The sequence below is a fragment of the Oryctolagus cuniculus genome, chromosome 20 (genome assembly GCF_051225735.1).
Source record: "Oryctolagus cuniculus isolate XC-2025 breed Fujian yellow rabbit chromosome 20, ASM5122573v1, whole genome shotgun sequence".
Lineage (NCBI taxonomy): Eukaryota > Metazoa > Chordata > Mammalia > Lagomorpha > Leporidae > Oryctolagus > Oryctolagus cuniculus.
The window spans coordinates 47,864,351-47,891,369 of NC_142886.1; the positions used below are offsets into that span (position 1 = coordinate 47,864,351).

The 27,019-nt window shown below is 53.0% G+C and overlaps 2 protein-coding genes across 13 annotated transcripts in view; one reads left to right on the forward strand and one right to left on the reverse strand.

Annotated features, from left to right (window-relative positions):
- The window catches only part of SETD3 (SET domain containing 3, actin N3(tau)-histidine methyltransferase), a 74,795-nt gene extending 52,512 nt beyond the window's left edge, over nt 1-22,283 (reverse strand). For 2 of the 4 annotated variants that reach the window (XM_008248950.5, XM_089322040.1), the window contains exons 1-6: nt 22,123-22,283; nt 8,075-8,184; nt 6,965-7,057; nt 3,069-3,217; nt 1,216-1,288; nt 655-911 (exon numbers count right to left, since the gene is read on the reverse strand). In XM_008248950.5, the coding sequence (XP_008247172.4) occupies nt 655-911; nt 1,216-1,288; nt 3,069-3,217; nt 6,965-7,057; nt 8,075-8,184; nt 22,123-22,283 (843 nt within the window). Of the gene's footprint in view, nt 1-654; nt 912-1,215; nt 1,289-3,068; nt 3,218-6,964; nt 7,058-8,074; nt 8,185-21,307; nt 21,465-21,598; nt 21,751-22,122 lie in introns of those variants that run through there. The other 2 variants (XM_051835212.3, XM_051835214.3) reach the window with 2 other exon arrangements.
- Nucleotides 21,840-27,019, forward strand: part of CCNK (cyclin K) — a 33,273-nt gene continuing 28,093 nt past the window's right edge. For 3 of the 9 annotated variants that reach the window (XM_089322043.1, XM_089322041.1, XM_089322042.1), the window contains exon 1: nt 22,216-22,342. The gene's annotated coding sequence lies outside the window, so the exon portion shown is untranslated. Of the gene's footprint in view, nt 22,026-22,201; nt 22,343-27,019 lie in introns of those variants that run through there. The other 6 variants (XM_070065380.2, XM_070065376.2, XM_051835215.3 and 3 more) reach the window with 5 other exon arrangements.

The following is a 27,019-nucleotide window of genomic DNA, read 5'->3' on the forward strand; positions in this document are numbered from 1 at the left end:
CGAGACACCATGCACACTCGCCACGCAACGGGCCCAGCAACAGCAGCTGACTGGAGACGCGGGGAGAGTGGCGGGCAGACACAGTACTCGGCTCTGCAGGCGACTGCAGCACTGCCCCGAGCCTTCCAGCTGGAAATGACAGACAAGGTGGCTGAGCTGCCAACACAGCCAGTGTAATCCGGCGAAATCAGGTGGAACTCAGCGTTCCTGCCTTAGAGATTTCCACGTCACTCTGCCACTCACAGCTAACTAAAGCTGATGCAAAACACGGGACACTCTGAACCCAAATCACGCTACAGTTTACTAAATGGTCAGTCTTTTGACAGCTAACAAAAAGGGGAAATTCAAAAATGGCTTTCATTTTCTGGGAAAGTTTATACACAGAGCATCTTTTTGTACTAAATACACTTCATGGTTTTAAAATTTCGTTGTAATCTCTTGCTTCCAAAAAAATCCAGCGGTTCTCACAGCTCAGGAACTGCTGCTTGTACAAACACTGGCGAGCCCAGAAGCGCACCCGTACTTCAGCGGGACGTTTGCGAACAGCCGCCGCGACACGGAGTGAGCGCGTGCCTAAGCACCCGAGGAGGCTGTCCCGTGGAACGCTGCCACAATCCAGCTCCCCGGCATCTACGTGAGTGAACGGGTGCTCACCTGGATAACCCTGTAGAAGTAGGCGTACTGCCGGGCGGTGTTTTTATACTGACTGAAGACATCGTGGATAGCCTGCGTCGACTGCAGGTAGCGAACCTCGTCTTCTTCAAAGTAGAGGGGCGTGTCATACTCACTGGGGAGCGTCTGGATGTACGGCTGCCAGAAGGAGTTGGGGCTGGCTCGCTCACACAGCAGGTGGAAGGCCAGGGCGATGTTCCCCATGGCTTGAAGAATTCGGTCTTGAGAATACAGAGGCCCTGGATTAACCCAGAAGTCAACAGCGTAAGTTCCACAACCTTTCTTTAAAAAGCATTCATTCCAAATACATACTAAAATTTAAAATTAACTAAAACACCTTGAAAACATTTAAAGTCTTAATGCATCTTTCTTTTGACTGTAGCTAAAAAAAAAAAAAAAAAAAAAAACAGATCTGAAGAATACTTCACCAGTTAGGAAAACAATCAAACACGGTCCTGAAGCACCACAAAACAGAATTTTACAAACTACAGTTTTTTATTATTTGTGCTTTGCCTTGAACAAACAAACAGAAGTTATTCTCACCCAGTACTGAGTTTTTAGCAGATTCAACGGTCATTAATAATTTTCGTGGAACCCATAAAAATAATTCTTCTGCCTAGGGGTAAGAGATAAGAAAACAGCAGAACCATCAAAATACGTTTCAACCTTCAACTAAATCAGTGGTCAGAAATTCAATCACATGAGAAATATAACTTCAGGCTGAATAACAGCAATTCATTTCTACATAAAGAAATTTAAACAAAAGAACTTATGTGACATTAAATGAGTAGAAGCACAGTTTAAAATTCTATTTCCAACAGAAAAATTATATAGACTAAAAAGGCAAAAAAGGGACTTTCAACTTAAACTTGAAGAAACAGCAGGAGGGTGGTGGCCGGCAGAGGAGGAAGAAGGCCCTCACCAGAACCAGACCACGCTGGACTTCCCATCCTGCAGAGCTCTAGGAAAGAAATGCTTGTTGTTTATGCCAAAAACAAGTATGCAAGTGTACAAAGCACACTGAAGAGGCCACAGCTGAGACAGTCTCAACAGCACACACACTGGAGATGCTTCCTGGCTGACCCGGGACAGCAGGACTCTGCCGAGGTCCACAACCTGACCTGCCTACGTGTCCTATCTCCTGCCACAGGTCACAAGCCAGGAAGGAAGAGATCCTGAGGTTCATCTGTTTCCTTGTTTGGAAGTCTGACGTGATAATAAACGAGAAATTACTCACACAGCGGACGCTTGACAGGTGAGGAGCAGATCAGTACAGACTCAGTAAAAAGCCAACCACAACTTGGCCAAAGGTGACACTGGAGAGGTGAGGGCCCGGCACCTAAGCACCCATCTCGCTTTTGTTTTTTTAATTATTTTTATTTTAGTTGAAAGAAATAGAGATATTTTAGTTGAAAGGAGAGAGAGAGGCAGAGAGGGAGAGATCTTCCACCTGCTGGTTCACTCCTCAAATGGCCCAGACCGCTGAGGCTGGGCCAATCCAAAACCAGGAGCCAGGAGCTTCTTCTGGGTCTCTCCTGTGGGTGCAGGGACCCAAGCATTTGGTCCGTCTCCCACCGCTTTCCCAGGTGCATTAGCAGGGAGCTGGGTCCTAAGTGGAGCAGCTGGGACTCGAACTGGCGACCACATGGGATGCCGGCACCGCAGGCAGTGGCTTTATCTGCTGTACCACAGCTCTGGCCCAGCACCCATCTCTTCTATTCAAGCCCTGAGCGGTGATGGGGCACAACAGGTGTTTGCCCAAAATAATCCCAGAAGGACCTGGCTCCCCTAAGGCGTACGGGCACATCTGGACCCCACAGGGATCCCCCGAAGATCAGAGGGCACAGAGAGCAGAGTGGAGTGGACTCAAGTGGGCAACCAGCTCCCACAGAGACAGGCCAGGCCGGGTCCCCAAGCTCAGCAAAGTGCAGGCGGGGCAGGAGTGGGGCCTGCTGCCTCACCGGGAAGGAAGGACGGGGAAGAGAAAGCACCTGTGCCCCGGCAGTGCCGCTTCCCTGCTCACTGCCTCGGGCAGCTGTCTTGGCGACGGGCGCCTTCAGTCCCTCTGCCATCCACTGCCGATGCCGACAGGCACCTCAGCACCGCCCCCTCCAAACCACAAGCCACACCCCTTTCCTCATTAACTTTCAAGATCCTGGGAGGCTCCATCCAGGGGCTCCTGACAGAGGCTGGGACTGTGAACTGACCTGTCCCAAGGCACTGGTCAACAGTGGGGACCCCAGGAGGACGAGCGGGCGGGGCCGGGGCTCTTCCGGGCCAGGGGTGAGCTCAGGAGACAGCTGCCAGCAAGGCAGCGTGCATGCTGCCCGCTTACCACCCCACCGTCCACGCGCACACACAAATGGGCGCCCCAGGGTAACATCTCAGGAACTCACCTTGATCTCTCTCGTTGCTCTCAAGCCGAAGCCCTCTTCTTCAAAGTTAACCACTTCAAAGCCCTCCACAGACGCTCCATTTGCAGAGGCCCATTTCATGAGTTCAGGGAAGTAATCTTCTCTTTTCCCATCAAAAGTAACAGACAGACCTGTAACAGCCCACGTTTCAAAAAACAAGAACAGCCTTTAGGACACGGGTCATTCACATCACCCTGACAAGACAGATACGGCCTGTCGCTCCCCGTCTTCGTGGAGGAACGACACAGGACCCTGCGCTGTTCTTTCGTCTGCTCGGCCCTCCCCGGGTTTGCTGCTGGTTCTTCCCGGGTTGGCTGCCGTCCCTTCCACCTCCGTGGAAGGGCGGTTCCCCCTGCCACATTCCCCACTTCCGCAGGGGAGTGGCACACCGCCGGCCGGCTCTCTCGGGGGCTGCACAGGTGTTCCCCTTAGATGTTCCTCTTAGATGTTCCTGGTGCATGCCGTCTCTCTCCTCCTTTATAGTCCTCCTCCGCCAATCCTAACTCGGCTGCCCACACGCCGAGTACGCTGCTCTCCTCCAATCAGGAGCAAGTCCTACAGTTTATTGGCTGAACTGGAGGCAGCTGTGTAGAAGCTGTTTTCTTCTCTCCCAGCGCCATATTGTGGGAGAGCAGATGCATAGAATAAGTCTTAATTCCAGTAACTTAGTCTAGTCCGAGTTGCTCCCCACAACGTCCAACACTCAGACAGCCTTAGCACCCGGTCTGGAAATAATACAGACCAGGCACCCAGGCAGTCACATCAAACCCCACACGCCCTGCTGGTGCCCTGAAAACAGAACTTTAGGTGCTGTCGGCAATGCCTGCCCCACCACTGCAGAGTCACCGGCAAGCACACAGCCCCCGTCAGAGGCCAACATTCCACTCACTTCCACAAAACTCCCAGCAGGACAACGGCCAGCAACTCATGTCCGTGCCCAGGAGACACGCGTGTGTGAGTGCCACGGGCTGATGTGAGCACGTGGATCTGCAGCACCACGGGAGTCAGAGCCTTCCACACCACCACAGACAAAACAAGATGCAGCCCTGAGGTTTCAAAATCAAATCAAATGGGACCCTATTCATGTAGTGTTTTGTTTGTATTTTTATTTTAATTTATTTGACAGGTAAAGTTACAGACAGAGAGAAGGAGAGACAGAGGGAGAAAGGTCTTCCATTCACTGGTTCACTCCCCCAAACAGCTGGAGCTGAGCCAGTCTGAAACCAGGAGCCAGGAGCTTCTTCGGAGTCTCCCATGCAGGTGCAGGGGCCCAAGCACTTGGGCCATCTTCTACTGCCTGCCCAGGCAAGACTCGGTAGCCGTATGGGATGGCTGCGCCCCAGGCAGAGGCTTAGCCTACTACACCACAGCGCTGGCCCTGTGTACAGTTTTAAAATATCAACTACAACCACATATTTCTATGGAATTATTCACAAAGCAGAAGTCAACTGATGATCCATAAAGAAAGCTCTGAGGGGCAGATGCTGTGGCAGAGTGGGCTGAGCCTCCACCTGTGGCACCGGCATCCTAACTGGGTGCTGGTTCCTGTCCCGGCTGCTCCACTTCTGATCCAGCTCTCTGCTGCAGGCTGGGAAAGCAGCGGAAGACGGCCCACGTGCCTGGGCCCCTGCACCCGCGTGGGAGGCCCGGAGGAGGCTCCTGGCTTTGGATCAGCTCAGCTCCAGCCGCTGCAGCCATTTGAGGGGTGAATCAGTGGAGAGAAGGCCTTTCTCTCTCCCTCTCTCTCTCTCTCTCTCAAATAAATAATAAAAATCTTTAAAAAAAGAAAGCAATCAAGCCCTGAGGAGGAAGGGAATGAACAGGATGGAGTGTGGGGCTGTTGCTGTATCATTTTTTTTTTCTTAAAGACAAAGGAGGGTCCTGTTGCTGTGGCGCAGCAGGTGGCAGGAGCAGCCACTGCCTGCAATGCCGGCATCCTCTGTGGGTGTCAGTTTGGGTCCCGGCTGCTACACTTCTGGTCCAGCTCCCTTCCAATGGCCTGGGAAGAGCAGCAGCAGATGGCCCAGGTGCCTGAGCCCCTGCCACCCATGGGGGAAGACCTGGAGGAAGCTGTGGGCTCCTGGCTTTGACCCAGCCCATCCCTGGTCATTGTGACCATCTACAGAGTGAACCAGCAGATGGAAGGTCTGTCTGTCTGTCTGTCTCTCTCTCTCCCCCTTTTGCCCTCTCTCACTGTAGCTCTTTCAAATCAATAAATTAAAAAAAAAAAAAAAAAAAGAGGGAGGGCGGGCAAGGCAAGCAGGGCGGCAGGCGGGGAAGAGGAGGCCTGAGCGGGACAACTGTGACAGATGCTGAGTGTGGGGCAGACCCCCACTATCTGTGAGATCGCTGTCTGGACTTTTCAGGGTGTTTGAAATATTTGAGGGGCGGGCGCTATGATGCAGCAGGTTAATGCCCTGGCCTGAAGAACCAGAATCCCATATGGGCACCGGTTCAAGACCCAGCTGCTCCACTTCCGATCCAGCTCTCTGCTATGGCCTGGGATAGCAGTGGAGGATGGCCCAGGTTCTTGGGCCCCTGCATCCATGTGGGAGACCTGGAAGAAGCTCCTGGCTCCTGGCTTCAGATCAGTGCAGTTCCGGCTGTTATGGCTAATTGGGTCTGAACCATTGGATGGAAGATCTCTCTCTCTCTGCCACTCCTCTCTCTGCATAACTCTGACTTTCAAATAAATAAATAAATCTTAAAAAAAAAAAAAAGAGAGAGAAATATTTGAAAAGATCACAGTCACACACAGGAAACTCTACGATGATCAGGAACCGTCAGGTGCTGGCACGTGTCAGGCCAGGTGCCTGGGCCATCTCACCACAGTGGGAGGTAACTCAAAGAGTTTGTGCAAAATGGAATGAAAAGATAAGCTTATTCTGGTGAAAATTTTTTTAAATCCATGCACCTTTCCCCATGAAGTGCATTTTCCGTAACTTTCTGAAGAGCCCTTGCACGACAGAGGGGAGGACTGTGAAGAGGCGCTGGCCTGCCCAGGAGACTCACAGATGCCGCAGGATGAGGGGCGACGCTGGCATCAGGGGTACTCTGGGCATAATCAGCCCCCAACCTGCAGAAAACGGCGCGTGCTCCGACTTCAGCGTCAGCTTGGCTAGCCTGTCTACGCAGAACGCTTCAGGCAGCATATTCGCAGAGGAGGGATCAGCACGGCCTACCACGTCGCTCCGATAAGCACGCTGTGGAGTCTGAGACCAGCTAAGCCCACTGCACACTCACGGATGTGTGCAGAGTACAGGACCACACTGCCTCCTCCAGCTCCCCCGCAGACAAGAACATGTCTCAGAAGGCTTTGTCACCGTTTCTGGGCACACTCTCCACTACACTTTCTCCCTCTGCCTTCACAGCAACCTGTATAATCAACACGCTGCCTACCCAGCGTACTCCGAGAACACAGCCTCAGACCCTGCAGCCGCACCTCCCAGCTAACCAAGGAATGTCCACGCTCATCATGAACACCTGGTGGGCACGCATGACCCAGCCAGCAGACCTGTGCTCTCCACGCACAGTATCCCGTACTGTCCTGAAGCCCAAAAGGAAACACAGTATGAAAGCCAGGCTTGAACACTGTATAATCGTGAGGGTTGTGTCCCTTCAGCTCCCAGGCACACACATTTTCGCTCTCCAGCTCGACATCTGTGCCCTCCCCAGAGCAGGCCAGAGCATCTCACTGCTGGGAAGGGTCCCCACAGCGCCCCACGGCCATGGCTCTCAGTCTGGAAGCTGCTCCATAGCCACCACTCATAGTGGCAGGAATGACACGGAGACCCTGCTACTCTCAACAACCCTTCCGACCCGGGCCAGGCTTCCACACGACATCCCAGAAACAAGATTTTCATCCTGGTGATACTTACCTTTTTGCTTTTTCCGTATTTTCTCAACCAGAGACCGGATCTGCACGTATTCCTCCCATTCTTTCCCAGGGCCAGGCGCAGGGCTGCTGCATTCTGCAACGGAAGGGCCAGCACTGAGAGGTGCCTCTCCTGCAACCCCACCACGCAGCCTGCATGGGGAGAGGGCCCGGGTTCCGCAGTGGCTGTGCTGCCCGTCCCTCCCTGACAACCCTGCGGTAAGTACGGGGCAGGACCCTACAAGTGCCCCTCACAGACCGTGACTACACCCAAGCACGAGTGCTTTGCTAGCATCTCACTCATTCTTGCTGCTCAGAATACACTTACAAACAAGAAAATCTAAAAAACTAAGTTAAAATACAAAAAAATGCCTCAAAACTCTTCTGGAATGGTGAAAAAGAAGGTCATATTAAAAGCCCACATTCTGTCTGGTTACTCTCTGCAACAATGGCTCTCTAAGGAAGCCAGCAGAGTTGGACAGAAGGACAATTAGTCAACAAACATCGCACGCCCACGCGTGAGCGCTATACTAAGCACTCCGGGGGAGTCACAGGAGACAGCACCATCACTGCTGCAAGAGGCGCATCCCGGCTGCAGCGCTGGCCGTCTCTGACGGCTGCCCCGGGACACCCTGCTCCTGGCTGCTCCTTTGCCAGCACTCACAGCCACGTGTGTGAGGAGACAGGCAGGGTGAGCCCCCAGGGGCTGCTCTCTGCGGGGCACGGTGGGCTTTGGGGCTCACGGCCTGATGACCTTCACTCAGCGACCCGCACTCCTGAGATGGCCCAGAGAAGGGACCTCAGAGGGCTCAGTCACTTGCCCCAGGCCACAGCGCCAAGGAGCACCGAGCCTGTCACTGCCCCTGTCCCCCAGGAAGACCACACACTGGTGGTCGGGCACACAAGCTCTACGCTTGCAAGTTCACCCAGGCCTCAGCCACTCCGTTCCAACAGCTGCCAGCATCTCCTACCCAGAGGGCACTGCGAGTGAGGGGAGCTCTGCCACCTGCCCGGGCCACGGGGCTAGCAAGCCGGAGCGGCGCAGGCTTGCCAGGCGCGGGCTCCCTTCCCCTGCCAGTGAGCCCGTATGCACCAGCCTCCGGCGGTAACTTACTCTGCAGCAGCTCGCTGGTCAGGTTCAGGATCTCCTTGGGGGATGCAGCTGCTGTCGCACCAGTGCCTGACTTCTGAGTTTTCACTCGACTCTTCTTACCCATTTTCTGACTGCAGACAAGGGGAGGGAGAGAGAGAAACACACATTACCAAAGACCAAACACCAAGCAATAAATGGGGGCTGGCAGTGTCCTAGTCTGGAGCCCGCGGCTGCGAGTCTCCTTCCAGAGAGGGAAACGCGTCGGGTCAGACTGGAGGCGTTCCGGTTGAGATCTGCTCTGTAGTCCTGGAAGAAAAGTGCATCCCTTCCACTTACAGAACTTGCGGGCATGTTTACTAACCCCACGATACTCCAGAAGGAGTCACTCATACGTGCAGACTACGTGTTCTCGCCCCACTTTGCTCTAAAAGAGCAATTTCCCACGGCTGGGGGTGGGGGGGGGGTGCAGCAGGTTCAGCTGCCACTCACAACGCGGCATCCCACCACTGAGTGCACTTTGAGCCTGGCTGCTCTACTTGGAGTCTGAGCGCCTGCTAACGTGCATGGGGAGGCAGCACCTGACACTCAAGCGCCTGCGTCCCCATGACCTGGGAGACCCAGATGGAGCTCCTGACTCCCGCCTGACCCAGCCCTGGCTACAGCAGCCATGTGGGGAGTGAACCAGTGGATGGAAGACAGCACGTGTCTCTGCCTGTCTCTCTCTCTCTCTCTGTCTCTTCCTCTATGCCATTCTGCCTTTCAACATATTAATAAATCTTTAAATATATAATTACATCTTTTAAAAAAGTAGCTTCCCATTAGTAGTAACTGCAGATCATAAGGGATAAATTAGACTTTCCGGACAAATGCTGAAGACATTTACGGCTCGAGGATGCATTAGAGAGCTCGTCTAATTTTCTTCCAAAAATCTAAGGCTCCTTGTCCCAAGTTTCAGAGGAAGTCGAAGGCAGACCTGCAACCTGAACAGGCTCCTCCCCCATCTAGGCATCTCCTGCTGTCAGGCACGAGAACTGAGTGGATGACCTCACAGGCAGGTGAGGCAGTGTGGCCCAGAGACTCCAGTGGCTTCCAGGTAAGGATCTCTATGGCAGAACGCTTCCTAACGGTTAAGTCTCAAAGGCAGGGATAGGACGAGGAGCAGCAGAGGGAAGTGCAGCGAGGGAAGGACCCTCTGAGTGAGGGCTGCCGTGGCTGCCTGAGAGCCTGGGTTTGGTGCTCCGCAGGGAAGCAGCCTAGAGGAGAAGGGGACGAGCAACGAGCAGCCAAGATGCTCCAGGGCCTGCAAGTGGGCTGCATGTCATGCTGAGGGAGAGCCCAAAGCACTGTTGTGGTAGAACCACAATGGGACAAGAGGTTTAAGATGCAGCTTCTGCTATCACACAGAGGACCCGCAAAAAGTTCATGGAAAACAGAATGAAAGGTAAGTTTATTTTGATACAAAAAATTCCTTAAATCCATTACATACAAAGGGGCTTTAAAAAGTTCACTGAAAATGTGTGTTATGAAAAAATTATGCATGGGTATCAAATTGCTTTGCACTAAAATAAAGCTATCTTTCAATTTCATTTTTCCAGGCTTTCAGAAGCCTGCTCATGGATGACCACTAATCCTCTTACAGTCGAGCCCAGGCAAATAGGAGCGAATGCTACAATGCAGAAAGTAGCGCTCTTCACTAAGACGTGCTCTCTGCTCTCAGAACCTAAAGTTTAAAGCTAACAAATCTAAAAACAGTGTGCCGTACACAGCGTCAGTCACTCTGCAATGAAAGTGCACCAGTTAAAAATACATACAATTTCTGCAGCAATGGAATGAATTAGTTGTTTTATGATCAAAAGCAGAAAGAAAAAAAAAGGGGGGGGTGCAGCTGGAGCAACAGCTGAAGTTCCTGTCCCTGCCCTGAAGACCGTCTTCTTAGAAGAGGAGGCGGCTCCCACGCTGACCCCTCTCAGGAGACGGGGCCTGGCCTGGCTCCTCACCCTCTCTGCACCTCAGGCCCTCCCACATCTGCTGAAGGCAACTCTGAGGAGGCCCGCGGACTCCACCTGAAAACAGAACCGCCGAGGAGTCTGATGATAAGGATTTTTTAAATTTATTTCACAGATAGAGTTAGACAGTAAGAGAGAGACAGAGGTCTTCCTTCCATTGGTTCACCCCCCAAATGGCCACCACGGCCGGAGCTATGCCGACCCGAAGCCAGGAGCCAGGTGCTTCCTCCTGGTCTCCCATGGGGTGCAGGGCCCAAGCACTTGGGCCATCCTCCACTGCCCTCCCTGGCCACAGCAGAGAGCTGGACTGGAAGAGGGGCAACCAGGACAGAATCCGGCGCCCATATGGGATGCCGGTGCCACAGGCAGAGGATTAAAGTGAGCCCTCTGCCACACACACACACACCCATGTGTGTGGCCACACCTCCAGTAAGGTAACAAACACACTCTCCAGCCTGTCCCCCCTCACCAGTTCCCCGTCACCAGCAGTGTGCTTGTTCTTGAACTTCATTTAGGTGAAATTTACTTAACGCTGCTTCTGCTCGATGTCTCTCCACAGCTCATGGGACAACACAGGACTTGCCTGCCACACCTGCTTGGCTTCATGTGACACAGCCTTTACCCAACACAGCCCCTGTCTCCTCCTTTGGGAAATTCTAGGCTCCTCCAAGCAGCCCTCACTGCCATGAAACTCGGTGAGGGTCAAATTCAAGGTCATTAACAGATGCTAAGGCCTGTTTATCTTGGGATTTAGTCTCCTGGGATTCTCTTTAGCCTGTTTTCCTCCCACAGAGACACAGGCCCTAAGGGAGAGAAAGCAGCTGGTAAATTACAGAGAAGGAATCTTCACGCTGATTAGGAAGGAAGCAGGCTGCCCGTCCTCATCCCTGGTGAACGTATGTCCCAGGCCAGGACATCTCTCTATCTGCTCCACCAACAAGCTCCTTTATGGGTGCCCTGCCCGGGAGCTCCCAGAGTTCTCGGCCCTCTGAACACTGAACCTGACAGTCAAGGGGCCCAGCCCCTGCCTTTACCTTAAGAACTTCTCTGGAGGCCAGGGGTCCCTTGCACCCAGCCGACAGTGTCCCCAAGACCCCTTGAGCCTCTGTGGTCAACACACACTCTGGCACTGTTTCTAGTAACTGTGGGCTGCCCCTCAGAGCGCCTGAAGGCTGCAGCCCTTCGGCTTCCCTCTGACCCCACGATCACCCGGCTGCCTGCAGCAGCTGTCCAGCTCTTCCCACCCTGCCTCCTCTCGGTCCCCTGGCCGGTCACGCCCTCATCTGCACATTCTTTGCTCCATTACTCCACTGGGTGAACGCTACAGTCCTCGAGGCACTTCACAAGGGGCCTCCCTCCCCGCAGAGCCTCTGACCCGGCCCTCTGCAGCCTAAATGCTGTGCAGGACACAGAGTTCCCATCTGCAGGTCAGCCATGGGCACGGCAGGGGTCACGCGTTCGCTACATGAAGCAAACTTTGGGTCTCACACTGGTGTCACTAATGTTGACACTGCTCTCACCAGTGAGGAGAAAGGAGTCAAAGCTAAAGTCTACTCAATATTTAACTACTACTGCTGAAGAACAATTCTTCAAAGTAAAACACATTTACAGAGAGCGGGACACAGAGAAGAGGGTCAGGGGTCAGAGTTAAGCTTATGCAACGTGACAAGACCACCTCTTGTAGGAATGGATGGTTGACAGAAGAGAAAACCTGAGAAACACGTTCTAAATTTTTAAGTGTTTTTGTTTCACAGACAGCAATAAAACAGCAACTAGCCCATTCCTGACACACCCGGAGGAGCTACAGCCCAAGCGCAGCTTGGAGCTCCTGCGTCCCTGCTTCAGCCCACTGAGGCCTGTGCTGACGGCAGACGGCTCGCTCACAGGAGGCCAAGAGACCCCAGCCACCAAGCGGGGGCCCCCAGCCTCACACCTGGGATCCTGTGCTGGCTCCAGCGTCCCAGTGAAGGCGGCAGCTCCCCACAGCCTCTGCGGGAGTCAGGAGGGAGCGCCAGGCCTGGGGGGAACCAAGGCTTACACCCAAAGCAAACCAGCACGGATAATCCCCTAAAATGCTTAACGAAACATGGACACCTCAAGGAGGACGACTGACCTTGGAGACTGTCGGAGGAGACACCAGCACCAGTACAGGTGGGTTCCCAAATTCCGTCCCACTTCGCCTTTTCTGGCTAACAGGGAACATCAGGCTGTGTGACTTCCTCAACCTTCGGGATCAGAGATAACTGGCCACCCTTTTCACTTACGACTCAAAATCTTAACCTTGCCCTTAGCTGCAGGTGCAGCTAGTTCCAAGTCTGAACAAATGAGACCATCCAGGAAGCGTCCTGAGCAGGCTTAATGCTCTCAGCCATCTAAGTTCTCACCAAGGCCAAGTATTTATCTTCAATATTTATTTCAAATATTTGTATGAGAAAATATATGCTAAATCAAATTTAAATGTATATATACATTTTCTAAGTACAAATATTAGCCAGATGGTACAATGCTAAATGAGAGGTGTTTTTTCTTTCCTCCCAAAGCTTATTTATTTATTTTTGAAAGGCAGAGTTAGAAAGGAGGAGAGACAGAGAGAGATCTTCCATCTGTTGGTTGACTCCCCAGATGGTTGCAATGGCCTACATTGGGCCAAGCCAAAGTCAGGAGCCTACAGCTCCATCTGGGTCTCCCATGTGCGTGGCAGGGGCCCAAGCAGTTGGGCCCCTCCCACTGTTTTCCCAGGTGATTTAGCAGGGAACTGGATCAGAAGTGGAGCAGCCAGGACTCAAACCAGACCCCATATGGAATGTCAGTGTCACAGGCAGCAGGTTAACCCACTGCGCCACAATACCAGCCCCTCTCTCAAAGTTCAGACTGAAATTAGGAACAATTCACAGATTCTGAGTACATTATCTTGGGGGTAGAGAGGGCAGAAGTGCAGGGCGAAAAAAAGACTTAAATTTTTATTTGAGAGAGAAAATATTTCATTTTGCGTTTCACTCCCCAAATGACTGAACAAACCAGGGCTGGCCAGGCTGACGCCAGGCATCTGGAACTCAGTCTGGGTCTCCCACGTGGGTGGCAGGGACCCGGCTCCTCCAGTCACCACGGCTGCCTCCAGGCGCACAGCAGCAGGAAACTGGCATCAGAGCAGAGCCAGGACCCAAACACTCGAGGTGCTGGTGTCCCACGCAGTTCATAACTCCTGTGCCAGACACTGCCCCCACCCCGATGATATAAATCATACCAAGGCAAAGTAAGATGAGATAGACAGATGCATTATTACAGCTAAGAGTTGTTCAGGCAGGCACCGCGGCTCACTAGGCTAATCCTCCGCCTGCAGCACCAGCACACTGGGTTCTTGTCCCTGTCAGGGCGCCATATTCTGTCCTGGTTGCTCCCCTTCCAGGCCAGCTCTCTGCTGTGGCCCAGGAGGGCAGTGGAGGATGGGTGAACCAACGGAAAAAGGAAGACCTTTCCCTCTGTCTCTCTCTCTCTCTAACTCTGCCTGTCAAGAAAGAGAGAGAAGAGAGAGAGAAAGAGAGCAAGAGAGAGCAAGAACGAGCGAGCGAGAGAGAGAGAGAGAGAAAGAGTTGTTTAGGCACACCTCTAAAAGGGACAGCCAGGGAAGAGCTCACACACATCTGTATTTCTTCATTACCAAGATGAGTCAACCATCTACAGAATCCTCAAATGCTGGCCCTTTCAAAACACCGCCGACTATCAGGGCCATCGGAAACCTCCCCACCAACAGGCCAGACAGACTCTGGGAGACAGGAGAACACACAGCATCCTCAGTCACTGTTTAAACTGCCAACACACAGGAAACGTGTGCACTCGGCAACATAATCCACACAGAGGAGATGGCAGCAACAGGGTGGACACACACTGGATACCTGCTCCAGTTTTACGAAGCCACACTGAACAGATCTGATGCAACTCAGCTGTGTTTCCTTCCCCACCACACACCACCAAAAATCCTAAACTTGGGGTAAACTTTAGCCCAGCAATTAAGACACACAATCCTACATCAGATCCCTGACTCTGGCTCCAGCTAACTGCTGCTAATGCACACTCAGGGAGACAGCACTAAACAGATCAAGTTCCTGCCACCCGAACAGGACTGGGCCAGGCTGACAAAACTTCCCGCTTAGGCCCAGCCCAGCTCCTGCTGTTCCCAGCATCTGGGGAGTGAACCAGTGGATGGGAGTTCTCTCCCTCTCCATCTGTCTCTGTCTCTAGGGGATGGGAGCACTCTCTCGCTCATTCTCAAATAAACACATTTTAAACATGGAAAAATCTAAACAGAAAGGATATATATATATACACACACATACACAAACACACATATATTTGTATTTTTTTCTCACGTCACTCCTGAAAATACTACTTTCAACTAAATGCAACAAGAATAAACATTTTTGATTACACTATTTGGCAACTTATTCAACAGCATCTGTTTTCCAACGTATCTCGCATTTACCCAACTGCACAGCTGGATGACAGAGAGAATGGTCACGTGGCTTCCTCGCACCTCTGGCGTGCCAGCTGTCAGACGCACTCGAGGGCGTGAGAGCCCGCCCAGCCTTCGCAGAGGAAGACTGGGAAACATGCTCCTCTCAGTGTCACTAAAACACGCTGCAGGCCCTTAGGGTCAGATGATCACATGCAGAACTAAATACACAATTACAGGATGACGGGTTAGGAAAATGAAAGCGCTCCCAGATGAGACGCCTCCAGCTGTGCACTGTCTTCTCTCCCACAGATCCTTGAAGGCGGATCTGGTGCTGCTTCGCAGAGCTCCAAGTCAAACACAGCTGGCGGGCATCAGAGCTTGCTCTGCTCTCCTCAGCGGCAGGGTCCTGCCACACTCACTCACCCCACTTTAAATGGTTAACTGGCTTCCATCATCCCAGTCTCTAAAGGAGGTGCTGACACCTTCACTCAAAAGGACCAAGGAGAGGCCGGCACTGTGGTGCAGTGGGTTAAAGCCCCGGTATACAGTGCCATGGCACAGCTCACTAGAGCACCAGCCTGCAGTGCCGGCATCCCATGTGGGCACTGGTTCATGTCCCGGATGCTCCACTTCCAATCCAGCTCTCTGCTATGGCCTGGGAAAGCAGTGGAGGATGGCCCAAGTGCTTGGTCCCCTGCTGCATCCATGTGGGAGACCTAAAGAAGCTCCTGGCTCCTGGTTTTGGATCGGCCCAGCTCTGGCCATTGCAGCCATTTGGGAAGTGAACCAGCAGATGGACGATATCTCCCTCCCTCCCTCCCTCTCTCTCTGCCTCTGCATAACTCTACATTTCGAATCAATAAATAAATCTTTAAAAAAAGAAAAAAAGGACCAAAGAAAGCAGGTGGGATTTATCTCAATTTTGTAGGTACTTAAGTACCAGGATGAACAGACTCTAAGCTGGACTAAGTACACTTCCAATCTTGATACAAAACAATTTTGGATGCCATATAACTTGAGATTTAAAAAAAGAAAGCAGAAACAAAAAGCAGTAGTTACTTTCCAAGGTGGTTTTAACATTTTTCCATAATTTAAATAATTATTTCACAGATGCTTAAATCATTTCTGATTTATCAATACACAATAGTTTGAAGCTTTAAGCTGCTATTCAATTAGGTTGTAAATACACTTAAATTAACATAAGGCTCCCATTTAAGGAAATTTCCCCCCCAAAAAAACAGCTTTTGTGGCCGGCGCCACAGCTCACTAGGCTAATCCTCCACCTAGCAGCGCCGGCACACCGGGTTCTAGTCCTGGTCGGGGCGCCGGATTCTGTCCCGGCTGCCCCTCTTCCAGGCCAGCTCTCTGCTGTGGCCAGGGAGGGCAGTGGAGGATGGCCCAAGTGCTTGGGCCCTGCACCCCATGGGAGACCAGGAGAAGCACCTGGCTCCTGCCTTCGGATCAGCACAGTGTGCCGGCCGCAGCGCACCAGCCGTGGCAGCCATTGGAGGGTGAACCAAGGGCAAAAGGAAGACCTTTCTCTCTGTCTCTATCACTATCCACTCTGCCCGTCAAAAAAAAAAAAAAAAAAAAAAAAAAAAAACCACCTTTTGTAAAGCAAAGAATCATGCAGAATCACTTCCTATTATATCTTCCTAAAATAAAAAAATAAAAAAGGCAGCATTAAGTGTGAAGAACAGATCACCTGACAGGAAGTTACCTTCACGCCACCCACACTCCCAACACAGGACTCGGGCTCCAGGACTGGGAAGCACTCCTGGGGTTCTCTGTGTTACCCTGTGCAGCAGCTACGGCCCTCAGAGTGCTCTGCCATCTGCCCGACAAGCCGGACGACAAAGGCCCAGCCTCAGGCCGACTGCTACACAGTGGCAGAGGTGGGGGCAGATCCCAAGGCTCAGTCCGTTCACCTGCAAGGCAGAGGTGCACTTTGTGGGCCACGCCAGGCCTACACTGTGAAAGCTCAGCTCGTTCCCTGACCTGTCAACGTTCTTGGAAGACAGCTGTCAAGTCTCCCAGAAGTCTTCTCTTCACCACACTTTGATGGCAGTTCCTAAAAGGCCAACAAAATCCAAAAGGAGTGCAGAGTGGCATTACTGGCTTCCTGGAACTCCAGACTGTACGAACACTTGCTACAAGCTCAAGGGGCTTCATTCACTCTCACTCATTCCAAGCCTGTTTCTTGAACATCTAATGCACAAGATCAGTAGGTCGGGTCTCACAGCCTTTAGGGTAAGATGGTAATCAACTAAAGTCCTTCACTGCATAAACTGATCTTCAGCAAGATAAATGTGCTGCTATACTAAACAATTGAGTCTCTGAAACTAACCACCATTTTGTTTGTTTCGGGATCACATTCACAGCTGTTGAAACTGCTACATACAGGGGCAGTTCCCAACATGATCACAGGGCCAGCGCTGGGGCATAGGGGGTGAAGACTCCACCTGCAGTGCCGGCATCCCATATGGGCACCGGTTCGAGCCCCAGCTGCTCCACTTCCGATCCAGCTCTCTGCTGTGGCCTGGGAAAGCGGCAGAAGATGCCCCAAGTCCTTGGGCCCCTGCACCCACGAGGGAGACCCAGAAGAAGCTCCAGGCTCCTGGCTTTGGATCGGCCCAACTCTGGCCATTGCGGCCATCTGGGGAGTGACCCAGCAGATGGAAGACCTCTCTCTCTCTCTCTGCCTCTCTGTAACTCTGCCTTTCAAATAAATAAATAAATCTTTAAAAAGAAACAACACATCACTTGGGCACTTACTATCAGGAACAGAGGTGAGAATTTTGCACAACAGAGGATTAGAGCTGTGTTATGCCCCCACCACAGAGGAGAAAGCGACGCTCAGGTTGGCTCATCTGTGCAATGACACACTCGGTTGGCAGCACAGCCTCACCAGCTCCCTGCTGGTGACAGTTCTACTGCCGTTCAGTAGTCTGTCACGGGTTCAGCTCAAAACCAACCACACTTGTGCAGATGCCCTGACAAGCAGATGGAAAAGGTTTCCTTTCTTTGGCCTTTTAAAAAGCTGGGAGGTATTTTGGTGGCCTCATCCAACTGCTAAGGAGTGGCCTAGGTTAAATTTGGGACATGAACAAAACCTCCAAGCGAGCCTCAGCCCAAGCCAGCACATCTATACTGATCTCTGCAATGCTATGCTCCTGTAGCCAAAAAGCGGCAGAAGGCTAGGCGCCCTGACGCGCGACAACGCTAAATCATGATGATCAGCAAGTGGAAAACCTTATTATTCACCGGTAGATGCTTTCTGCGAAAGGACGTCGGTGAGTCTTCTCCACGCTAGGCTTTACTTTCCGCGGCAACCCCAGCCTGAAGGCGCTTACTAGAAACTGACCCTGAAGAACTACCCCTCTAGTGACACCGCAACTCCAGACCACTTTTTCTTTTTAAGATGTATTTATTTATTTGAAACTCAGAGTTAACACAGAGAAGGAGAGGCAGAGAGAATCTTCCATGCGCTGTGAACCACTTTTAAATGTGTTCTAATGAATTCTAGTCTAAAAAAAAAAAAAAAATTTATGTATATTTGCTAAAAGTTCTATGTATATACAATTCTTATTGTTAATTTAAAAAAAAATTAAAGAGTTCTGATCTTCTGCGTTCTTCAGGCAATTTTTAGTCATTCTAAACTGTGAAAACATTGCTTCCTGCTCTGTGCCTCTGCCCTCCTCACCACAGAGGCTGGGCCTGGGACTGTGAAAGGTTAAACATTCATTGTGGCCCAGGCATCAGCAATATTCAGGCCCCTTTCGAAATCTCAGCTTCAGAGTGAGACTGTCTCCCACTGCCAGCCAAGAGGGCTTGGACTTATCTTGATTATTGGTTTGATGCTACTTAGAAAATACTTGAAATGGGGGGGAAAATGACACAGTCTTAACTTTGGTATTTGAGTTTTTGTTTAATTAAAAAGTTTATTTATTTGAAAGGCAGAGTGATAGAGATCTTCCATCAGCTGGTTCACTCCTCAAATGGCCATAATAACCAAGATTTCTTTGTCCAGGCCAAAGCCAGGAGCCCAGAACTCCACACAGGCCCTGCGCGGCTGCAGGAGCCACGACCTGAGTCACATCTGCCGCTTTCCCAGGCGCATCAGCAGGGAGCTGGATTGGAAGCGCAGCAGCCAGGACCCCAATTCACTGATAATGAGATCAGCACCACAATCAGCGGCTCCACCCACTGCAGCGCACGCAGGTCCTAGTAACTGAGTTTTATTCCTAATCATTTGGAATCATGTTTCTCCCCAAATTTATTCCAGTTGAAAATCTTCAATACCCGTTTGCACCTCTTGTTTTATGATCTGTTTATTTGCAAGGCCTACAGGAAGACTCCCAAATGGAAATGAGTTCTCCATAGCTAATCTCTGGCTTGAGTTACATGCTGAATTTAACCACAAAAAACAAGACTTCTCATCTTGTAGATTATACTGTTTTTTCCCATAAGACTATTACGGGGCCAGCACTGTGGCATAGCAGACAAAGCTGCTGCCTGCAGTGCCTGCATCCCATAAGGATGCCAGTTTGAGTCCCAGCTGCTCCACTTCCGATCCAGCTCTCTGCTATGGCCTGGAAAAGCAGTAGAAGATGGCCTAAGTCCTTGGGCCCCTGCACCCGCGTGGGAGACCTGGAGGAAGTTCCTGGTTCCAGGCTTTGGATCAGCGCAGCTCCAGCAGTTGCCACCAACTGGAGAGTGAACCAGCAGATGGAAGACCTCTCTCTCTCTCTGCCTCTCCTTCTCTCTGTGTGTAACTCTGACTTTCAAATAAATAAATAAATCTTACAAAAAAAAAGAAGTAAAAAAAGACTATTATGATACTAAAAAAATCAGGTCTCAACTTTTTTGTAATAAATTTTGTGTATTAAAACTTTGTTAAAAATTTATTTTTACCTTAAAAGTAAACATGTAAAATCTGTTTGCATATAGAAATTATTAGCATTTCCAATGTCGTGAATAGGAAAACAAGATAACAGGCTAACAGGAAATCCAATGCACAGAAATTCATTTTGGCAAGAAAGGTATATCTGTAAATGCAATTTTCCAAACAGAAATGGCAGAAAAGTTTAAAAGCAAAAAATCATTAGTCTAATACTCTTAACTGATTAAATATTATCCAGAATGAACTGATATCCAATATTAACCATATCTATCACTGTAACTAAACAGGGTGCACAGCAAATAGAAATACTGACCCCCCACAAAAAGTCCAAGTAGAACAGGAGCAAATTGAGAACACCAGCCACAAGCAACTTCCAAAGTAACAGAAGAACAGCAGTAAAATACTCATTCCTCTTTGGGAGAACAAAAACCACTGCCAGAAACTCTGCCCCCCCCCCCCAACAGAGGACCTGCACAGCAGCAGGGGCACAGGCCACAGGTTCCTAAAGACAAATCTCCCAGGGACAGACACTCATCAAACGAAAACAAAAAAGATACAGTACCTATTACTCGGCGCATTGCTAAAGGCTACTTTAGATTAGCAACAAGAAAAAGGAGACTGTGTAACCTAAGCATTTAGGAGCCTCAAGGTAGCAGTCTCGCCCTGCTGGACAGGCGGTGCCTCCCCGGCCCTGCTGGACGGACATCACCTCCCCGGCCCTGCTGGACAGGCGTCACCTCCTGGCCCTGCTGGACAGGCGTCACCTCCCCGGCCCTGCTGGACAGGCGTCACCTCCTGGCCCTGCTGGACAGGTGTCACCTCCCCAGCGCTGTCACCACTCACGGCCTTCTAGACACCAAAGCAGGCGGCTGAACTTGAGAATGGGAACCTGGAGCTCCGTCCTCCCCCTGCTCCTCACTACCGGGGGGCTTCTCGAGGCCGAAGGTCCACTCGACAGCGCTCCCACCTGGCGACCCCGGCTCCCTCGCAGGAGAAGCGGCCTCCATCTGGCCCATTCGGCCGGGAGTTCCAGTTCAGGTGTTCCCCTAGGGCCAGGGAGGCAGAGGGCAGGGGCCGCCGGGTCCGACAGAGGCCGCCCTGTGGCTGCCGGAGCACTCGGCCGCGCGAGCCGCTCTCCCAGCCAGAGACAGCGCCTCGGCCGGCCGCTGGCCCTTCACCAAGACGGCAGGCACGGCAGCCCCGGGGCCTCACTTGGCGAGGCAGGACTCCACGCCGGGAAGCCCGCATAGACACGGCCTGGCGCGCCAAAGCCGCTTCCAACCTGCCGTAGCCTGGAGCTGAGCGCACTCGCTCAAAATAATGGACATCGCCGCCGCAGCTCCGGTGTTAAACACCGGCAGGGTCAATTTTGAGAAAAAAATAGGAGGTGGGGGAGTGGGAAGAGGAGGAGGAGGAGGAGGAGGAGGGAGAGGGGGAGGAGGAGGAGGAAGAGGGAGAGGAGGAGGGAGAGGAGGAGGAAGAGCTTTTACTCGGGATGAAACTCGCGCTCCGGCGGCCGGCGGAGTCCACACGGCCCCGGGGGGACCCCCAGCACCGGGGGCCAGGCCCGGACGCACCCTCGCCGGAGGGCGACCTCTCGGGGCGCGCAGGGGCTGGAGCAGGCGCACACTTCGGGAGTCCGCCGCCGCGCCGAGGGCCAGCCGGGCAGGGGCCGCGCCGCCCCCAGGCCCGGCGGAGCCCGGGGAGCCCGGGGAGCCCGGGGAGTCAGGGCTGCGCGCCGCGGCGGCCGCGGGCAGGAAGCGAGAGTTTACCACCGGAACGCCCCGCTCGGGCCCCTGGCGGACGCCGGCCGGCGCCGACCTATTTCCCGGGCGGTCTCGCCAACTGCGCGGCCCGGGGGCCCCGAGCGTCGGGAGGGAGCGCGACCCCACCTCCACAGCCTCCGCCGGCAGGAACGGGAGCGCGGCGTCGCCGCACGCGGAGCCCGCGGCCGGGGCTGCCCGCTGCACCTGCCGCCGCCTCGGGACTCGTGGGCGCGCCCGCCCGCTGGGCCTCAGGGCGGGGGCCCTGCCCGCTCGCACCCGCCGCGCCGGGGCCCGCAGCGGCCGGCTGGGGCGCGGGCCGGACCTGGGCCGAGGGGCAGCGGCCGAGAAGCGCTCGGGGGCCGAGGCGCCGGCCACCTCCGCGGCCCGTGCCCGCGGAGACGCCGCCCCGGCACTCACCTGCCCGCTTCCCCTTCCGCGCAGCGCGGCGCCTCACTCGCGCTCGGACCCCACCGTCCGCCTCAACCAACCCGGCGGCGGCGGCGGCGGCGGCCGGACGGGAGGGCGGGACGGCGGCCTGAGACGGCCCCGCAGCCGCGGCCCAACCCGGCTCCGCCCGCCCCCGGACTCCGCCCCCGGGCCGCCGCCGCCGCCGCTCATTGGCCCGCGCCGCGCACGCATGGGCGCGGCTCCGCCCCGCCGCCGGGCCGCCGTTCCGCCCGGGATCCTCCGCAGCCATTGGGCTGGTGGCTCCCGGGGGCCAGAGCGGCCAGATCAGCCGCCGCCAGCCCCGAGACCACCATTGGCTGGACTGGGCCCACGCCATAGCTCTGATTGGACAACTGGCGGCTCGGGCCCCGCCTCCGCACCCAAGTTCCGTTAGCAGGTTCGGTTGCTCCCGAATTCCCTTTCGCCATGGGGGGCGGGGCCGTCGGGCCGGGCACTTTGGCTGGCTCCTCCCCCTGCACGCAGCAGCTGCTTACCGCGGGGTGGGCGGGGAGCAGAGCCCCCGGCTCGCTAGTTTTTTTGGGAGTTCTACTTTCTTCTGATTGGTTGGCAGGCGCCTGTGCGCACCGCTCCTCCGGTCGCTCGTTTTACGTTGCGCGACGCAGCGCGATGACGTAGAGTTCCCAGCATTCCACATCCAAGATGGCCGCGGTCGGCAAGGAGAGACGTAGCTAAGGGGCTTGCCTGAGGCGAGGGGTGAGTGTCCCACCGACTGCGGCTGTACCGCCCCGCTCCCGCTCACCCGGGGGTCGGAGCAGGGTGTGGCCACCCGCCTCCGTCCGCGCGCGGAGTCTCTCTTCCCTGATTCCGGACCCCGCCTCTCGCCTCCTGTGCACGCTGAAGTTGGCGGGCTTCGGCAGAGGGGCTGAGGCGCAGGGGCCGGACAGGGACTCGGGGTGGGCCCTGGAGCGGGCAGCCGCGCTCCCTGCGCGGTCCGGTTGGGGTTCCAGGAGCTCCCTGCGGTGGCGGAACCGGGCAGGGGTTGCAGCCGCGGACCGCCCACGCTCCCCGCAGCGGACCCTGGACGCAGCGGGGGTGGGCCGGCGGGATGGGAAGAGGCACTTCCGCGATGAGATTCGGGTTGGTTTGTTACCTCAGGAACTCGGGGCGTGGGTCCGGGGGTTAGCGAGGGCGCTGACAGCTGTGGCCCGTTCAACGGAGCTCTTGCAGACCCCGGGAGGTTAGGGACGACTGACCGGGGCCGTTGCTGTCCGGCCTGTCGCGTTTTTAAGGTGGTACCTCGAGCGAAACCGCCCTTCAGCGAGTGACGCATTAGTCGTGCGTGTTGGTGGATTCTTGCCTAAGTCGTGTTTCTCGCGTGTGCTGTTTGGAAAATGCAGTTTGCACCAGCAAGCAATAAAGAAACATTTGAATTGTTTATGCGATTCTTAAGATTTGAATGCTTTTTTTAAGTTCAGTCTCATAAAGCAAAAAAAAAAAAATCGTTCGTAGTTTTGGAGTAAGGAATGAGCTTCGTTTTGGGAGACTGTGGAAAGCGGTGAGTTTGCTGAGTGTCTGAAGGAAGGGAAATGAGGACTGGGCGAGGACAAATACCTGCCGGGTCACTGAGACGGCGGAGCGGATCTGGTTGGGTCGCCTCATTCCCGGGTTTAAGCGCAGATGAAGTTGCGCACGCGGAGGGGCAGAGTCGGTTGTAAACGCTTGTCCGTGGCTTTGGAGGAGCCCCAGATGTGCAGTTGTGATGGAAAACTGAGCTCCGGGGCGTGTCCGTTCTCTCGGAGACGGCTCCCGGGCGCTGCTTTGTCACCCGTTGTAGAATCTCCCGCAAGCGCTTGGGAAAGGAGAGCGGAGCCCCTCGGGCCTGCGGGGCCGGGTGACTCAGGCCCTGGTGCTGGCTGCGGGATTGCTGGACATTTGGGCGGCTTGGCTGACGTTGTAGTCCGATGGATGGGCGTCCGCTCAAGTTACCAAACCCGAAGCATTTGGATGTGAGTGTCGTCCTGAAGAAGAACGACACTACATTTACAAAAACTTAAATTTACACCGAAATTTGCAAAATCTCAGTTGTGAGTATTTGAGATGAGGAGGAACTGGCCTGACAGGAAATGGTTCCGGGTTGTGGTGCTCCGTTCTGGAGGTAAAATAGTGGCTGCACTGAGAGAAGGCAGTATCTCAGTCTGAAGTGAAGCAAATTGTGACTGCCGTTCGCCAGCGGTGTGCACCGGGCAGGTTACTTCGTGTCTCCTCGGCTGGTTTTCTCCGGGATCAGCTGTAAGGGTAAGACAGGTAACTTGCCCCATAGCTGCAGCTCTGCGGACACACCGTGGACGTGTTACTCTCAGACCACCTGTTACATAGATCTTACAGAGTTTCTTTTTTTCTCATTTTGATGGCTAATATTTAGAGAAGACCTAGAAACCCTGAGAACCCTTATGGAAAAATGGTTAATTTGTTTACCTTGGAGAAAAGAGGGGTAGGCAAAATTGTCTTCATATATTTCAAAGGCAATCATTAGGTCAGAGAAACTGTTTCCAAGGCTTTAAAAGTCTCTAGGTGGGAGTGATGGAGAGTTCTTACAAGGTGGTTATTTTGTGCCATCTATGTAGCAGATCTAGGGAAGGAACGGAATACACAGAGATCAATATAGGGCTGGTCCTGGTGTGGCAGGTTAAGGTTCCACCTGCAACATCCCATGTGGGCACTAGTTCAAGACCCGGCTGTCCCACTTCCAATCCGGCTCCCTGCTAAGGTGCTTGGGAAAGCAGTAGAAGATGGCCCACCCGGCACCCACACTGGAGACCCAGCAGAAGCTCCAGGCCCAGCCCCAGCTGTTGCAGCCATTTAGGGAGTGAGCCATTGGATAGAGGATTGAGCCCTTTCTCTGTAGAGCTCCCTTTCAAATAAGTAAAACATAAGTACTTTTTTTTCCCACAGTCCAGTAATTTATTTTAAATTGGAATAACTTCAGATTCCACAAACAAAACTGGAGACCAGCAATATTTTGTTTGAATTCATCGGTGATGTAAAACACCACAATATCCAGAATACGCAAACCTCAGGGAGGGGCTAGGAAATACACACAAGATTGGAATCCTGGTGCTCTTTGTTCCTGAATGGAATGGTCCCACAGAAAAAGCGCAGGATACAGCACAACATAAGGGCACCTGTTACATATGTAGTGAGTGAGACACACTAGCGTTTTCTATGTGTGTGATGGGAAACCTGCCTGGCTTAGAGGGCCTTTTACGCCCATTTAAAAATCAGGCAAGTTGTCTGTACACATTTTTCAAATAATTTTGGAGAGCACTGCAATCCAGTGAAGGATCTGCTGATTAGTGTTGTCTTTGTCGGCACTGATAGTCTTGCATGGTCACATCCCAGTGTTTTTGCGGTAGCTTTTCTTTGAATAAAAGAGATTTAAATGCATTTAGACAATACATATTGTAAGTTGTTTACATACACTGAATTTAAGGATTCAGTATTGGAGTTCCTTTGCTTCTTTAAACACTAGAGAGTACAAATCAGGTTCTTCTTAATAGGTTGACTGTTAAGCAGTTCTTGAAAGAATGAGAGTGGCAAAAAAACCCACGAAACATGAATCTTTAATTTAAAAGTCAACATAAGATTAATCTAAGAGGGGCCAGCGCTGAGGCACAGTGGGTTAATGCCCTGGCCTGAAGTGCCGGCATCCCATATGGGCACTGGTTCGAGACTAGCACTCTGCTATGGACTGGGAAAGCAGTAGAAGATGGCCCAAGTCCTTGGGCCCCTGCACCTATGTGGGAGACCCAGAAGAAGCTCCTGGCTCCTGGCTTCGGATCAGTTCATTTCTGGCTGTTGTGGCCAATTGGGGAGTGAACCATTGGGTGGAAGACCTCTCTCTCTCTCTTTCTCTCTTTCTCTCTTTCTCGTTCTCTTTCTCTTTCTCTTTTCTTTCTCTCTCTGCCTCTCCTCTCTGTAACTCTTTCAAATAAATAAATAAATTCTTTAAAAAAAGATTAAGAATTAGATGAGCACCAGTTATTGATATTTGACATTTCTATAGGCTACTTTGTAAACTAATAGGATCCCATTAATGAAAGTAGCCAAATAAGGTTAGTAAATGAGCAAGTATTGCTGTTAAAAGAGGACTCCTTGGCTGGCACAGCAGCTCGCTAGGCTAATCCTCCTCCTGCAGCGCCGGCACCCTGGGTTTTAGTCCCGGTTGGAGTGCCGGATTCTGTCCCAGTTGCTCCTCTTCCAGTCCAGCTCTCTGCTGTGGCCCTGGAAGGAAGTGGAGGATGGCCCAAGTGCTTGGGCCCTGCACCCGCATGGGAGACCAGGAGGAAGCACCTGGCTCCTGGCTTTGGATCAGCGCCGTGCACTGGCCGTAGCAGCCATTTCGGGGGTGAACCAACGGAAAAAGAAGACCTCTCTCTCTCTCTCCTCCACTGTCTAACTCTTCCTGTCAAAAAAAAAAAAAAAAAAAAAAAGAGGGCTCCTTATGACCAGTGCTGTGGCTAGCAGGTAAAGCTGCTGCCTGCAGTGCCTGCATCCCATATGGGTACTGGTTCAAGCCCTGGCTGCTCCACTTCCGATCCAGCTCTCTCCTATGGCCTGAGTAAGTGGTAGAGGGTGGCCCAAGTCCTTGGGCCCCTACACCCACATGGGAGACCTAGAAGAAGCTCCTGGCTCCTGGCTCCTGGCTTCCGATCAGCCCAGTTCTGACCATCGTGGCCATTTGGGAAGTGAATCAGTGGATGTATGGAAGACCTTTCTCGGGGCCGGCGCCGTGGCTCACTTGGTTAATCCTCTGCCTGTGGTGCCGGCATCCCATACAGGCACCAGGGTTCTGGTCCCGGCTGCTCCTCTTTCAGTCCAGCTCTCTGCTGTGGCCCGGGAAGGCAGTGGAGGATGGCCCAAGTCCTTGGGCCCTGCACCTGCATGGGAGACTGGGAGGAGGCACCTGGCTCCTGGCTTCAGATCGGCATAGCGCTGGCCGTGGCGGCCATTTGGGGAGTGAACCAACAGAAGGAAGACCTTTCTCTCTGTCTCTCTTTCTCATTGTCTAACTCTGTCAAAAAAAAAGAAGAAGAAGAAGACCTTTCTCTCTCTCTCTTGCTCTCGCTCTCTCTTTCCACCTCTCTGTAACTCTTTTTAAAAAGGGGCGGTGGGGAGGACTCCTGGGGCCAATGTTGTGGCGTGGCAGATAAAGCAACCACCTAGGATGCTGCCATCCTATATGGGCACCAGTTAGAGTTTCTGCTGCTCCAGTTCTGATCCAACTCCCTGCTGTTGTGCCTGGGAAAGCAGCAGAAGATGGTCCAAGTGCTTGAGACCCTGTACCCATGTGGGAGACCTGAAAGAAATTCTTGGCTCCTGGCTCCTGGCTTTGGTTTGGCCCAGCCCTAGCCATGTGGCCATTTGGGTAGT